The 16164-nt window shown below is 43.3% G+C and overlaps 2 protein-coding genes across 2 annotated transcripts; both read left to right on the top strand.

Moving 5' to 3' along the window:
- The first annotated feature begins 10102 nt into the window (after window positions 1–10102).
- Window positions 10103–10751, top strand: LOC6614051 (pheromone-binding protein-related protein 6). The gene is made up of 3 exons (XM_002038469.2): window positions 10103–10215; window positions 10278–10353; window positions 10406–10751. Exons 1-3 carry the CDS (start codon window positions 10144–10146, stop codon window positions 10681–10683), a joined length of 426 nt encoding a protein of 141 aa, XP_002038505.1. The 5' UTR covers window positions 10103–10143; the 3' UTR covers window positions 10684–10751.
- Window positions 10752–11692: 941 nt separating this feature from the next.
- On the top strand, window positions 11693–14832 carry LOC6614050 (general odorant-binding protein 83a). The gene is made up of 5 exons (XM_002038468.2): window positions 11693–11803; window positions 13606–13839; window positions 13919–13994; window positions 14348–14604; window positions 14665–14832. The coding sequence occupies exons 2-5, from the start codon at window positions 13726–13728 to the stop codon at window positions 14680–14682; spliced, it is 465 nt and encodes a 154-aa protein (XP_002038504.1). The 5' UTR covers window positions 11693–11803; window positions 13606–13725; the 3' UTR covers window positions 14683–14832.
- Window positions 14833–16164: the final 1332 nt, after the last annotated feature.

Below are 16164 nucleotides of genomic sequence, written 5' to 3'. Positions count from 1 at the left end.
GTTGATTGAATATCTAATGAGGAGGGTTTTTCTACACTATTCTCTTGTGACCATTTTTGGCTTTACTTTATTATAAGTCGAACCTAATCGACGGCTGAGGGTCCATAAACAGCACTTAATATGAACCAGAACAGATTGCCTCCCGCAAGTTCCATCCATTTGCATCGTTTTTTTAGGGCACAAGGAAGGCCACCAGTTAATACAAGTTTGATTCCACTTGTAATGAATCTTTCGAACTATTTCTTTATGCGGCACTCACAAAAAGAAACTTTCGCAGCGACACAGATTTCATTTCGGACCATTCTGTTCCATTTACTGACATAGTTGTGCTGGGAATTTCGGTGCTAGTTTCGCACTTTCAGCACGAAAAGCTCGTCATTTAATTACAATGGGTCCAGAAGTAGGGGAATCGGAATGGGAATGGGAATGGCATTGGGCATAAAAGAGACATTCCATTTGGCCGGCCAACATGAAAGTATCCAAGTTTAGGCAAATTAAATTACATACTTTAGTTTCGGGGGCCAGACACCAAATCAAAGATGCGGCAATGTGTTAACCATGGCCAACTTACGGACAATTCGGATTAGCAAACACAAAATATCTTAAATTATTTCCCCAGTCGGTGGGTCGGTCCGCCCCGCTCCGAGGGAATTCGGAACTTTGCCTCCTGCTTTGCCACACTTTGACACATTTTGTTGATTTTGCTGCTGCGTGGCTGGCGACGCCCACGGGGCGCATTAGAAATGTTAGGAATGGCATGGAATCGAATGGAATGAAATGGAAGGCCGGCCCAGCCATGTTGGGATTGTTTGATGCTTTTAGCTAAAGGGCCAATATTGATTTCGATCTTAATTAACTTTGGCACATTTGCAGCAGCCTCCAGCTGCCTCCCTTCCCTCCTTGCCACCAAATGAAAAGTGAAACGAAAAAAAGCAGACAAAAACACCGGAGACGCTCGGACATTTTTCCCAAAGAGGTTTATTTGTGCTTGTTTTCTTTTCGGGTTGCTCCTTTTGCTAATTTGTTTGTGTGCACCTCACTGTGGCGGTCAGTTCAGCACTGAGAGAAAATACGGATGACACAGGAGGCAATTTTTTAAATGAATTCTGCTTTTAAATTAAAATATATGCACTTAATTGGTTCAGTTCGTTATTCTTCAAAACAAAATGGAAAGTGAAATTGACTAGTAAAACCCTTTTTTCTTCGTTCTTTGATTGTATTATAATTTTATTTTTGGGTTGTAGACTTACAAAATGTTATTCTTTTGTTAAAAAAGTATGTGAATGTATTTAGAAGTGGCTCTACCATTTTTTCGATTTTCTCAGTGAATTCAGTGCCCTGCTGACTTATGAAGCATATTGATCTCGGCTCTGAGCTCTGAAACTTTTTGAGATTTTCTTCTGTGTGCCACCTGGACATCATCTCTCCCTTCTACCTATGATGTGCGGATATTCTAAAGCGCAGCTCAAATGGGTGTCAACCCTTGGCAAAAGTTTCCGCTGCGGCCAGTCTGCTTTTGGTTTTACCTCAGATGTATCGCAATATCGCACAATACTGGCTCTTATTGCGTTCGGTTGGACGAAGGGAGGTCCCTGAACTTTTGCCATTATCAGTGCCTTCCGCCAGGACATGACCCACCACCCGACTCCAACCTCGAACCTGGAACCACAATCCCTCCTGCCAGGTCCGCACTGATATGGTATTTTTGATTGGTTTTACAGGGACTTCAAGTGGCGTTCGCTTTGCGTTTTAATTGCCAACTGAATTTTCGCTACACACGACTGCTAGCAAATTTAGGCAAATATTTTTCTAGGCTTTTGTCTGCAACTGCCAAAAAGAGTGAAGAGTGTTGATGTGACTGTGAACCGCTTTGCTTCTGGCAAATCCAATCAAAGAATCTTCCCATTTCTCTTTTAGCAGTCGATTGATTGGTCTGAAGAGTGAGCTTCTTTTATTTATTTCTAAGCCCGATTCGTTCTACTCTCTTTTTTGGCAAAAGAGCTGGAAAACCAGTACTGTGGTGACAGTAGGCCAAGAACTTTTTCACTTTTTCACGTTAGTTTTTGAATGCATTTCTGATTTATTTCTTATTGCCAATATCGGTGCTAATATCGCTTTCTCACACTCCAGAGCTAAACTTTCCAATCTGACCCCATTGGCATATAACTCACTTCACTTGCGCTATTTGCGCAACGGCTGCCAGGGCATTATTAATTGATAATTTGTTAATTAAAATCACTTTGGACTTGCGAAGGCACATTGTTATGCGCAACATCTTAGCCGCGCTGACTTTGATGTGACCTTAAGTAGGCATAATTATAATGCATACTGAAAGCCATATTCGGGCATTCAGCACTGCGTATTTATTTAATTACAATTGGGCAACTTTCAACTTGAATGGCTGCCCCCATCGGATCTGCCGCCCCTCGTCCACGACGGCACAAAAGGCCAAATGCGGACAATAGGCCAATGAAAAGGCATTTAATAATAATATTAGTCAACCGATGGCTGAGTTGCCTAGCGTTTAATTAATGAAAGCGAAATGCTCGCTTCTTGCATGGAAATGTGAAAATGTGGAAATGTTTAAAGTGCCCAGGAGAAAAGGGGCGGCGAAAGTGAAACCTCCGCGGAGGCGGGAAAATCGGAAACAAGGCCAACGTCCTTCAGCCATTTCTTATTTGGCGCTTGCTCAGCTGGCAGCTCGACGAAAGTTTTAATTAAACAATTTCTGGCCTGGCAACGCCGAAAAAATATAAACTTCTTACGACAAATTGCATGAAAAATGGAAAAATAGAAAAACAAGCCGCACAACCCCACTTATAGCGTCACATTAGAAAGTACGCCCAGCATTTAGATCTAATTAAATTCTGACTTCTTCCGTTGTCATGCAAAGCCGAATAAATTTGGGCACATAGATGCCATCTATGGACTGGCTGCCCCAGTCGCATCCGAGCCACATCCTCCGCGCCATGGCAACAGATGAGCGGAGGGCTTAAAGCCGAGAAAGAAAAGAAGTTGACAGAAAGTTTTAATAAGGCGAGCGGACGACTCAGGAGCGGACTCTGCCTGGAAAATAAACAAAAATAAGTAGTACGAGTCCGAGTCGAGTAGTGGAGAATTGGTAGTGGAAGTGGGCAAATAGAAAACGCAACGGGGCGAGCTGGATTTTCAGGCAGGAGGCATTCATTAGAACATTTCTGGCCAGCTATAATTAAAGTTTACTTTGCCCTGTCCGCTGCAGCAGCAACTTTTCTACTATTTTTTGCTTGACTTATTTTTGCAGCTATTTTTTATTTTTCATTTTTCACTTTCGAAACCGAGCCAGCCAGCAGCTAGCTAGCTAGCTGCAAGAGTCCGATAAAAAACTTTCTGGGCGGGCTGAGTTCGGGCCATGATTTTCAAAAAGACATTACACATTACGAGGCTTAGAAGCGGGCGCAGCAGCAGCAGCGGCAGCAGCCACAACAGCAACAGCAGCCATTAAATTGACATCGTTTGCATTTATTTGGTTTCACTCGGCTTTTTGCCTGACATTTTAGCATAGAAATTCGACAGGAGGTCGGACACAGGACCTCGGAAAAAATCCCATTTCCATAGTCGCGGCCGCTTCGAGCGCGTGGGCCAACCCTTTTGATGTACCCACGCTTTTGACTGGCGAAATCAACACCGCAAAATGCGAAAAAACATGGAAGAACTGCCAGCTGCGGGCTATGAATCCCCGAATACCCTTGTTAACAAAGTATTCCACAGACAGGCTGGAGGACCCATTTGGGATATTGGCGGCATGGCTGAGGCGAATGGATATTGACCTGGAATAGTCATAAGCTAGCTAGTCGATTTTAGTATAAGGGATATATGATTATTAAGCTATGAAGACCAATGCAACTGGCATCTACTTACCCATACCCCTATCACTGCCCCAAGTTCGGATTAAGATACAAGAAAAATAAATAGAAATCTTCAGTCTTTGGTCTTTTCAAATTATATTGACTCAAATGAGTATTATGATCGTATATCCTTGATTTTGAACTCATTTCTTAAGATGGCCTGTCCAAGCCCTTCTAATATATATTTCTCCAACTCGTAGTATTCTATTTACCCTTTGATAGGGTATGCAAACGAAAAGGGACTCCAGCAAGATGGTAACGCTTACGGAAAACAAAAGGCGAGAGCTGCTCCAGCTGGCAATTTGGACCTCCTGCCGCTCGCCGTTTGCCATTCTCCGTTCGCCTTTTGCTTTTTGTTTGCGGCCGTGTCATTTTTACAGACTAAATTAAAATATCTGGCCCGAAAAAATGGCGGTCTAATTTACATTTGTATAGCGAATGCCAGAAGCCTTTCTCGGCCGGGCCAAAAGGAGGGCAGCCAAATCTTAATCACTGTCAAGTTCAAACGCCCCGAGCTCATGAATATCAATGACAATCCTGAGCAGGGACACTTTTGCTCGGGCTCAGTTTGGCGTATCAAATTTGAGAGTGGTCAAGTGTTAAATGGATTTTTATGCATATTTATTTTGTTATATGAAAACTGCGATTTCCGGTGGGTGGCGGGCCAAAAAGCGGTGTACTCTCCATGCCGTTTGACATTTTATTTAATAAAAATAAATTGAGTTTACTTTGTTTGGCCCGGGCACATGGAATGATTGCGTTTGTATATTTTGCTCTTAATTAATTTTTAATGACATACAATTTTGTGTATTTATCAGCAATTTAATGCCAAAATGCATAACGTAAATTTGCGCACCGAGTGGTCAGCATGAGGCAAGCCGCTCACCAGGATCCAGTTAGTTTAACTATTGAAAATAATTTTCCTTTCCTATAATTTTAACTGTATACATGCCGCATGTTTGCTGAATTTGTATTTACCCCCGGGCGATGGAAACCGAATTACAAATTAAGAGCCCAACTGGAGGCGATCGGTAGTGTTTAATTATGGCCAATATTTCGGTTACACTTCAGAGACTCAATGACATCGCAAATAAATGTTTTGCCCATGTCTTTATTTTAAGTATCTATATTGTATATTATCTGTTACAGAAATAGTGGCCCTATGTTCCGGAAATGTTCCTAGATCATGTGTTTTCACCAGATTTTCCAGTTAACAGCCGTATTAAAACGAGTGACAAGCGAAGTGCTTTGGATCTGTAAACGTCCCTCGCCGATTCTTGGGTCAATTAGTATTACGCTAATAACTGGACGAAATAGCCGCCGGAAAAGCGACCCAGTTGCACATGTAGACCCAGTTCGAGTTCCAGTTGCAGTTCCAGTGCCAGCGGCAGCAGCCTTTCCATTTCCGTTTCCCCTGGCCGCTGGCAGCCAGCTATTAGAGCACAATTTTCAAATGTGTGCTTGGCTTGCACTTTGGCTTAATGCTTTCATTCGAGTGGCCCGCATGCTCAACTTGCATTTAAGTGCAAAACTTTCTAATTATGTGCCCGGGGAGGGAACTAGCCAACGAGAATGGGCTGATGTTGATGTTGATGCGATGTTGATGTTGAGTTGATGTTTATTCTGATGACGACTTGAGACTGCAGTGGAATGGGGCTGGAATGGCGACTACAACACGCTCTCAGCAAATTAATAGACTGTGAATATGTTAATGATGCAACTTGCGAGTTCGCCTTTGAGCGGCGTGGCACTTTTGCGGACGCACGGAGGACTTGCGACGGCCCTTCTGGGGCATTAATAATAATCTCGACAATAATGAGTGGCAATAAAAATATTAAATTCGCCACTAAATTCAAATGCCCGACGGTGGACGGATGCTCTGGGCCACTCTGACCTTGTCCAATTATTTATTGTGTGTACTCTGCCCTGCCTAGTGCTAATTTAAATTTATTGGGCCCTAGCAGTTTCCAAGTGGCCCGCTATAAATTTCAAATGCTAAGCCGCCGCTCAGGCCGCAATCATTAATTATAATTCATTGGAGCTGGTTATGCAGCCCGGGTGCTCCTTTCCACTCCTTTCTGGGCCCTTTGATCAAATGCGTAGCACGGGCTCCCACAATCCGGACAACACTAAATCGATTATGTCCAACTGGAAGAGGAAGGCCCATGCCTATGTATCGCACATTAACTGCACAAAACGGTGCACTTAAAGAAACGCACAAGTAGCTAAGCAAACTAATTCTTTTCTGGATAATTTCAGTCTTATTCATGTATGCACTATTAAAATAAATAATATTTAGTATTTAGCTGTATTTAGTAAATTAAGCTGACAAATCATTCTTTGATTATCTTATTGCTGAAGTTTGCAGTCATTAAAAGTAGATTTAGTTGTCGGAAAAAACACTTTTTGGGCAATAAAAAGAAAATAATCCGGCTATTGCGGCTATAATAAAATCCAAGTTTATTACCTAATGAATTGTTATTTCAATTTTCGATTGCGAGTGGATGGACTGAGTGAACTTTCCCTTCTAAACTCGATTCCGCAGTGTAGTTTTCGATCGGACTGCAGCTCGCCTAACGAAGTTGTCGTCCAGCTGTCAGTGGGATCCTAGTCCTGCGGTCCCAGCCACCACCAATGACGAGCGGCAACTTTTCATGCCTGGACCGGTCCAAAAAATTACACATGTAAATTGCAAGTGCAGACCGCAAACGAGTTGTGCCATTTGCGTGCGAGTGTGTGTGTGTGTGCGTTGCCAAATAAGGTGTCAATAAATTGTGCAGCCAGGACACCGATACAACAGCGCAGACAACTGGGCCTTCTACGGCTGATGCTGCCTGCGAGCGTTTAATTTGCAAGTGTCAAATGTCAATAGATTGCTGTTGCCGCATTAAAGTGCTTTATTATGGCCCGGAGCTGGTGGCCAGGATGCCGATGACAGCGCCGACTGAGCCCAAGTCAAACAGTGCATAATGAAAATGGAAGGACGATGGAGCTCGGACCCCAGCCCGCCCACACATGCCGGCCCAAATGAGCTGACCCCTGGAGTTGGCCCTCCTTTAACTGCGGCGCCAGATGCCGAAAACTTTAATTACAACGCACCAGCCATCTAAATCTATTATTTGCCAACATTCGGGTGGCGGCGATTAAAAATTAATTTGACACTTTGCGCTTGCATGTCAAAGTATGCGAAAGGTCCTGTCGAAAACTTTTGCCGGGCGCTTAGCTTGCATAGTAATTAATGAATGCTGTGGGCGGAAAAGTCGGTGGGTGTGGAAGCAGCGGCGGGAAAGTGGGGAAAACTGCAATGGCCATAATTAACGCGTTTCGTGTGCGACAAATGATGGTGCTCAAGGCGACGGAGTGCGGAGGGGCAGAAGGGCTCTGTTTTAGCTCGCATTATTTTTAATGGCTCTGTGCGTGTTGTAGTTGCTTCTGCTGTTGTTATTGCAATTAACTTGTTGCCGCAGTCCGCCGTTTGTTTCATGGCTCTTGGCCATTTCCATGCATTGCACTGAGGGAAAACGGGGTGCCTTAAATCACAAGCTGATTGAATGCACTGAGTGGTCAAATTATTAAAGCGATGACCTCTATTTACAAACAGTTCTTTATTTCAAGTTTAGGATTTCATAGTAATATATATTGGCTATTAATTATGAAAGAACCTCGTTTCCTTTGTAGAATTTCTGTAACTGTTGTTTGCGCCATCTTGGACCGCGGGCCAACGCGGCGTATGATTGCTCCGGCTGCCATTTATCGCGTTATGCCTTTTCGCGCCTTGGAGAGCGGAATTTGATTGCCAAAGGCGGAGGTTAATTTTAGCGGTTCCTGTTATGAAAGCCGCATGGCATCAGCGGGTTCAGCGGTCATAAGTCTTTCAATTTGGCTCGGCACGTGATGGCCACTGAGTCACTAAGTCGCCGACATCCCTGCCACTCACGTGCATCGATACCCTGCTTACAGCTACTTAAGCTTTTGGCTTACCGGTTCCCATCGCAGTCACGTGTGGCCACAGGTTCTGTCAGATGTCGTCAACCTTAATTTTGGCATTTTTGCTGCTCCGGAATTGGGTAACAAGCCAGCTTTATTGGATTAAAATATTAGCTTGATATCTGCTCAGGCAATCGCAATGCACTTTTGAAATTTCTGTTATTTTCGAGTTTAGTTATCTAAGTATCTCAGCAACTCAGCTGATGTGCGCTAAAGGAAATAAGAGAGCAACAGGAGGTGCTTTTACCGGCATAAACTGGGAGGGCTTTAGATGTAAGGTTATTCGTCACCATGCCAGCTAAGCATCTTAAAAAGACAAAAGAAAGGTCAAAGGGGAAAATATTTAACTCCATGCTTGTACACTGTAAGAAAACATGAATTTAATATCAAACAAAATTACAAAGTATGAAAGCAGAAAGATAAAGTTAAGTCTTAGGTAGCTCATAAAAAAGAAGAAAGTTACTATCAATTCAATCTTTAATTCAATTTACTTCTTAACAAGACTTTTGTACGCTTCTGCAAACAACTTCCTTTTAAGAATTTGCTCTTCATCTCTTTCGGTGCATTATCATCTGGATAAGAGATGTACAAAAGATGTTTTCAGCTTTCATAACCTAAGAGCAAGGTGAGCCATTGCTGCTGCAGTTACCAAAAAGCGGATAACGAACTACTTTGTTGCATTATTTTTTCCGGAAGGCGATACAAAGCTGGGGCTTATTTGGGATTTGCGCTGTATTACAGCGTTTTCCAAATAGCATCCTGGCATGCAATGCACTTAGAAGGGAAGGGTAGCTGTAATGAATAAAACAAGTGAGAATGTTTAATACATTTTATCCAGCTGTTGCCATCTGGAATTGCATAATTGTCGCGCCTGATCGATGGCGCTCATAATTCGGCCGACTGGCAATGACCCAAAGCATATTTAATTATTTAATTAGCGCTATCTAAAGAGCGCATCTATAATTTTATGCATCGACAAGCATTAACGGCGTCATAATAAAATTAATATGTGGCTGACAGCCAGCTGCAAGCGAGCTGCATCCTCATAATTATATTGCCCCATCCCCCATGGCACAGCAGCTGATGTTGCTCTAGATGTTGCTGCTGCAGTTGATGCTGCTGCTGCGGCTGTTGCTGTTGCCACTGCAATTGCAGTGGCTGCTGCAGTTGCTGCTGCATCGGGTCACGAGTTCCGCGGATGCGCTTGCATTGCTGATTGAGAGCCGCGCATAGAAATTGCTTTGATTTCATGGATGATTGAAGTGCTCGGCTCTGGAATATGTTTGCTATTAGTGAACAGCGGCATGAAGGAGCCAGCAGCAAACTCATAAAGCAGTAGAACTATGAATCTACCAATTAGTTTTGTACATTTTGAAGCGACATTTCAACAGCTTTCTTGTCTTAATGCTTGTACAAATGATAACAAATTAGTATTTTGAACTAAACTAGTATTTTTTGAAATTGACAATATCAATCTTTAGCCTAGTACATTTATCAATAAAAGCTATACTATGAAGCTGTATACCAGTGACTTTAGATTCATGCTGTCTCTATTCCTTAAAACTAAGCCACACATATTTATGACCCGAAGCAATATTCATTCACTTTTAATTTACAACCTCAGCTAGCTGTGATTGAAAAAAGGTAATATATTTCCAGGCGCCACTTTGATTGATGCCACCTTTCAGTGCTCGACTTCGAGGCAATTGAGTTACGTTCGGTATTTCAAATATTCCCCATTGTCTACGCGAATGCGTTGATGTCGGCGTGTCAAAAGAAGCGCAAATTGGAATTGAATTTGACATACGTTTTTTGGCAGAGCGATATTTGACTTTTATGACATGTTTCCGCCCACACAGTAAGGGTACACTCGTAATGTGTGCGTGCTGCCACGCCCACAAAAATAAAGTATTGCGAACACAGGGCTTTGATCGCAATGAACCAGTTCGGCGTGTTGGGGATGACACTCAAAAATTGCAGGTCCCGGCCACATACAATCATGGTTTAATTTGTGTGTTTCTAGTTTTTAGTTCTCCATTTGGCAGCTGGCTATCAATTGCCGCTCTGTTCGGGCTGTCATTTATTCATTTATTCATTTGCTTTGCGTGCTGCCAAATGGATTCCCAATGCGATTCGACTGCAAATGGCAGCCTGCAATTAGTGTGCGTTTTCTAATGACAGTCAGCACGGCGTTGAATATTGAAATGGAGCCCCAGTAATCTCATAAAAGGGCCGTGTCAGCCCTCCGGCCATTCATTGTAGTTTCAAAATGGTCAAATACCCACTGATACTATTTCTGATTGGCTGTGCCGCTGCCCAGGAACCAAGGCGCGATGGAGAGGTTCTTTCTGGCCTTAACGAGGGTTTTCCCATTTGTTTTATAATTTTCGCAATATTTTCCAGTGGCCTCCGCCGGCGATTCTAAAACTGGCCAAGCACTTCCATGACATTTGTGCTCCCAAAACCGGCGTGACTGATGGTAAGTTGTACTCAAAAAACGCTTAGATCTTTAATACCAAATTAATTAACAGAGGCCATCAAGGAGTTCAGCGATGGGCAAATTCATGAGGACGAGGCCCTCAAGTGCTATATGAACTGCCTCTTCCACGAGATCGAAGTGGTCGACGACAATGGGGATGTCCACATGGAGAAGCTCTTCAACGCCATTCCGGGAGAAAAGCTGAGGAACATTCTGATGGAGGCTTCCAAGGGATGCATGCATCCTGAGGGCGATACGCTGTGCCACAAGGCCTGGTGGTTCCACCAATGCTGGAAGAAGGCTGATCCTGTCCACTACTTTTTGGTCTAAACTTTTTAGAATTAAAGATATTTGAAAACATATATTTTTGGGACTGGTGAGCTGGGCTTAATATTAAAAAAAAAATGGTATACGGAATTTATTAACATTTATATTAACATTTAATTAAAGTACATTAATTTTAAATAAATGCAAATTTTAAATATTGCTGTCATATGAATCATTTTGGTAAAATACAATATTAGCTATTTTAGCTCTTCCTGCACAGGATTAAAAATTTTTAAAAATTAAGAACTTCAAGAAAGCAAGCAAATTTGAGAAGAAAATTGGTTTAGTCGACCTGCATTTCACCCAGGCACTTGCAACTTGATTTACCTGTTGGTTGTTTAGATAAGGCAGCATCTGCTTCATTCGAAGAAGTTCAAGTGGATTTCCACTCAGGAAGGACCCTCCGATATTGAGCTACTTACCAAATCTGTCCGTCTAGCCCGGATTGACAACAAAAGCCCCAACTGGCCATTGCGGGGATTGCTTTACCTTGATTACTTTTGCAGCCAGGAACTTTCCGTTTTGCATTTCTTTCGCTCCGTCTGCCTCGGAAGTTGATTTATCCTGCAATGGTTGACCCACTAACCGTTTTACACTCGGAAAAGTTTGTAATGCCAGCACTTATTCACTGACGTCATTTGTTATAGTTAATTCGGGATTAAATACTCGCTTGCTTACTCAGTGAAAGAATGTATAAATAAAAGTCATAGTATCATGCATTTTGTAACGCTCAATTCATTGAGTAATTGTAAACGATAGACCGCCTTGCGACCCATTTGAAAATGAAACTTGCTGGCTTCTGGCATTCTGAGTGTACTCTGGAATTTTCCGCCTAATGATTAGAGACACGCCAGTGGGCGTGGCCCCGAGTTGCGACCTGCACTTATATGGGCGATGCCATTATAGAGACATTCGGCTCGGCATGAAGCGCCAATTGGCCCGATAACTGAGTGCGGCAGTCAGTTGTGGTCTTGTGAACTTGCCCAAAATCAATATAAAAGCCAAACGCTGCAAACGGCAATAAAGCAAATTCAATTGTGACTGCGGTTGTCAAACAATTCTTGCGTGTCGGTTGTGTGCAGTATCGAGTTCTGGCCATAACTACTTCTGCTAAAAGCGAACGGTAGGGTGAAGGACCAGCTGCCAGTTCCTGAACGGAAAAGGACCTGCCGGGAGTGGGGCCGAGGTGGCCACGAAGGCGAATGGGAGGTCGAAGGTTGCCCAGGCATAGGCAAACGACGCGTTGCAACACGAAAATTGAAATGGCAATTAAAAAACCATCCATCGTTCCTGCCGCACACAACTGCGATATGTACTCGCAGTCGAGCAAACCTCCATTCATACTCGTACTACAAAAATGTGCTGTTGCTGTAATTTCATTCGTCCTCCATTTTTGTGCAAGTGTGTGCGTGTGCGTGTGTGTGTGTGTGTGAGTCGAGGGGCGAATGTCGTTTTATGGCTTTGTTTCGGTTGTTGCGTTGACATTTGATGAAACAAAAGTGACAGTTGTGCACAAGTTGAAGTCTTTGTTTTGCGTATTTCGGTTGTACAATTTCAAAAGAAGCAAGCGAATGGGAAATTTTATATTTTGATACCCTGGCATCCGGCGCAAAAGTGGGAGGATCGGTTATAAGTGCATAAAATACGACTTTTCAGTGCCAAATCTACTTCCAAATAAATAATTTGTATAATTTTGGAGTATAATTTCAAAAAAGAAAACAAACTTGAACTATGTTACTTATTATCTTTAAATATCTTACTTATCTTGAAATATTTCAATATCCTACTTCCGCGATGTATTGTTCTGCTCTCTGCGATCTGTATTAAATATACAAATATTCACACTAAACGTATTCACTGCTTAAGACTTGAGCAAATGCATTTTGTGTACACCGTTTTACAATTTTATGTTCTTTTTGAAAAATTTACATGTGGCTATCGGTGTGCTTACATTCATTAAGAAACCCGTTGAGTTTGTTTTAAATAAAAAGTGAATCTCACTTGGCTTGTGAAAAATGCCAGTTGCCTCCCACATACATCATAAGCAATTCTCGAATCCTTGAATCCTTAGCTAGGCAATATATCACCGTCGACCTGGACGAGGGATTCCAGGGAGCGGACGGGGCATGCCACGTGGGCATGTGTTTGTCAGACGGAACACGACAATTGTGGACTTGTGACGACTCGCTGACGTCTCGGGCACAGTTCCGTTTCCGTTTTGGCGGTCGCTTTTTGTTCGGCCATCAGCCGCTGGAATTAATTTGGCGTGCGCTGAGCTGGCGAGAAACAAATTATATTTTTAGGTTTTCATGGCTTTCAAAAATACAAAATATAAAAAGTACAAGAAAAGGAAACATTCTATGGCTTAGGAAAGCACGCTCTTACACTCTAAGTAAACTTCAAGCGAAAAAATATTATTTTTGTATTTAATGTAATATAGCATGTGCTACATTTGCTCACAAGAGTTCTCTTCAAATGAGTTAATAAATTAAAAATATGTGTATTCATTTCATGGAAGACATAATTGTTCTCCGCATAGTTTCATAACTCTTCCCATTTCTCCGGCCTCTCATATAAATGCAATTATATGTTCAGATTTTGTTGTATTTCTAGGAATCTAATTTAGAGAAAGGGCGCCATTCGGGGAACGGAGCCAGCTGGACTAAGGAATTTCATTGTTGTTTTTTAATGGAGCTTTCCCCCAGTGTACCCACATAGTGCCGCACCCATTGTCATTGTCCAGCTGTCACGCGTGGCACATCGTCGTCAACAGCATCTGCATCCTCATCCACATCCTCGTCCTTACTCTGTTTCTCATACTTGTCCTTCCGACGCTTGCCCTCGTCCTGTGCCGTGTACTCCGCTATGCATCGCCGCTTTTGTTTCACGTTTCACGTTCCACGTTTCTCGTTTATTTTTTTCCAGAGCTTGTTTTTGTTTTATTCAGAGCTCGCAAACAAGGCCGAGCCAGGGCACAATTTTTGCTGTTTCACGGACGGACCAGGCAGCAGCGGAAAGGAGCGAAACGGAAAGAGCCACATTAAAATGGCTTTGAATGGCTTTGGTCGGCGTGTCAGTGCGTCTGTCCTTTTAATCGCCTTGTCGCTGCTCAGCGGAGCGCTGATCCTGCCGCCGGCTGCGGCGCAGCGTGACGAGAACGTGGGTTAATGAAGTGCCCGGCCGCACTGCTGCGCCTCCGCCCTGCCACGCCCACTTAAGCAACAATTTTTAATTGCAGTATCCACCGCCGGGCATCCTGAAAATGGCCAAGCCCTTCCACGACGCGTGTGTGGAGAAGACGGGAGTCTCCGAGGGTGAGTAGCAGAGGGTGGTCCTCGCCCGAAAGTGAGCCCATAATTGCAGCAATCGCGAGGAGGGGGTCCTTATGAATCCTCAGCCATGTGCTAACTTCGCATTCATTCGGCATTAAACGTTGGGTATTTAAAAACAATTGAATAGGTCACAAGAAGTGGAATTATGGAATCTATCTATACTATCGCTCTATCTCATTTACCAAAACCGCACAGCCGTCTGAATAAATGAATAATTTCTAATATAATCATTACGGATTGCCAGAAGCCAATGTGGTGGTTATTTGCTAATTGAAGCTGTCCAAACTGTGCACTTGTGGCAGCCCAAGCTTAAATTTTAATCACTTCATCTCCAGCTGCCATCAAAGAGTTCAGCGATGGGGAGATTCACGAGGACGAGAAGCTCAAGTGCTACATGAACTGCTTCTTCCACGAGATCGAAGTGGTGGACGACAATGGGGACGTGCATCTGGAGAAGCTCTTCGCCACGGTCCCGCTCTCCATGCGCGACAAGCTGATGGAGATGTCCAAGGGCTGCGTCCATCCGGAGGGCGATACGCTGTGCCACAAGGCCTGGTGGTTCCACCAGTGCTGGAAGAAGGCCGATCCCAAGGTGCGAGTGCGGCCGAAATCCTTCTAAGCTGAGACCCAATTCCCAATGCCTTCTTTGCAGCACTACTTCTTGCCGTGAACACGTGGCCCACCTTCCAGCCCAGTTCCAGTTCCATGGCCCGTGGACCACCCGTTGCCGACCCCGCTCTATTTATGTGCTAGCTTAGTTTCCGCTAGTTTTCAATAGCTGTCGAGTAATAAACGTAGGCGAGTTGTGCATGCAAGCTAAGCTTTCAATTATTTGCCGACTGCCAAAAGGGAAACGCTCAATGCGCTGAAAAGTGTGCTGCAAAAAACGGGCCACACAAAGGACGACACACACACACACACGCACACTCGCTTTTGACATAATTTACACGCATTGTGAAGGAGTGTACGCTTGTGTGCCTGCGACCGTGTGTAAATAAAATTATGCGTAAACTTCGTCGGCTTGTTGACGCCGACAAGCGTGTTACATTGCGGCATTTACATGCGAGCTGCTGTTTTGCGCTTTTTGCTTTCAATTCGCTGTCAAAAGAGGCCAAGAGCTGCGAAAAAAAAACATTTAAATAAATGTTTAAGCCGGTCAGGGGCTTTGGGAGTCATTAGTTCGGCTCCGGAGCAGCAAAAAATCGCCAGGCTTAATATCTTATTGGGCATCAATCACTTGGCATCAGACAGAAAGTCAAGAGTTGTATGCGCCGTGGAAAAAACTTGTATAAAAACAAATAATTACGACGCTAATTGACATGCTTCTTAAAAAAGCTTTAATTGAGTACGCGGATTATTGGTATGAAAAGATCCATAAGCAAAAAAAGTGGCTGTCAGCAGGACACCATTCCAGCAGTGTTATTTGTTCCAATCAAAATTTAAGAGTGAATTCATATCGATTAGTCACAATTTGTTTAAAAACCCATTGCAGTTTCATCAGCTTAAAGTATTCATCGTATTCAGTTGCCAGCTTTTGTATGATGTTCTTAAGGTAGGGGTAAAAATGCCATTTAAGGACCATCCCCTGCGGTTATTACATCGAAACATTGAAATAAAATTCCATTTAAGGTATTTCCCTCATATTTCTGCCGCTTCAAATTTTTCTTTTGCCCGCATTACATTTCCATGGCCATTAATTCTAATTTTTTTTTCAATTTAACATATATTTCATTCCTGTCGGTCAAATGTTCGCCGGCACCTTTGAACCGACAGAGTTGGGTTTCCGCGAAGGATTTAGGGTGGGGCTTGGTTTTTTATTGTTTCGACGACTTGTTGCGCAAAGCTTTTCATTTCAGAGTCAATGATTTATGTTTTCACTTGCGCCCTCGCCGCCGCCCCGCCCACAATAATGCTCTTTTTATTATTTATGCGTATTGGTTTCCATTTTTCTCCGCCGCTTGAGTGAAAAGTTCGCTTGGAAAAATGCGCCGATGGTTTTCCCGTATCAGCCCCCATCTCTGTAATTGTCGAAAGGAGCTTAAGGAAAGCGGTATCTTTTGTGCCGGCCAGCTCATTATTGTCAGCTGGCGATTTTCAGTTACATTTCACTTAATACTAATTTCCTTTCCTTCCCTCCACTGCACTGGAAAAA

The sequence above is a fragment of the Drosophila sechellia genome, chromosome 3R (assembly GCF_004382195.2).
Source record: "Drosophila sechellia strain sech25 chromosome 3R, ASM438219v1, whole genome shotgun sequence".
Taxonomy (NCBI): Eukaryota; Metazoa; Arthropoda; class Insecta; order Diptera; family Drosophilidae; genus Drosophila; species Drosophila sechellia.
This window is presented reverse-complemented; position numbering and strand designations above follow the sequence as displayed.

What these genes read in the sequence shown, in the direction of transcription:
- LOC6614051 (XM_002038469.2), top strand. Translation starts at nt 10,144, where the DNA reads ATGGTCAAATACCCACTGATACTATTTCTGATTGGCTGTGCCGCTGCC. An exon ending in AACCAAGGCGCGATGGAGAG is followed by an intron (nt 10,216 to 10,277) that starts GTTCTTTCTGGC and finishes AATATTTTCCAG; the next exon opens with TGGCCTCCGCCGGCGATTCT. An exon ending in CAAAACCGGCGTGACTGATG is followed by an intron (nt 10,354 to 10,405) that starts GTAAGTTGTACT and finishes ATTAATTAACAG; the next exon opens with AGGCCATCAAGGAGTTCAGC.
- LOC6614050 (XM_002038468.2), top strand. Translation starts at nt 13,726, where the DNA reads ATGGCTTTGAATGGCTTTGGTCGGCGTGTCAGTGCGTCTGTCCTTTTA. An exon ending in CGGCGCAGCGTGACGAGAAC is followed by an intron (nt 13,840 to 13,918) that starts GTGGGTTAATGA and finishes TTTTAATTGCAG; the next exon opens with TATCCACCGCCGGGCATCCT. An exon ending in GAAGACGGGAGTCTCCGAGG is followed by an intron (nt 13,995 to 14,347) that starts GTGAGTAGCAGA and finishes CTTCATCTCCAG; the next exon opens with CTGCCATCAAAGAGTTCAGC.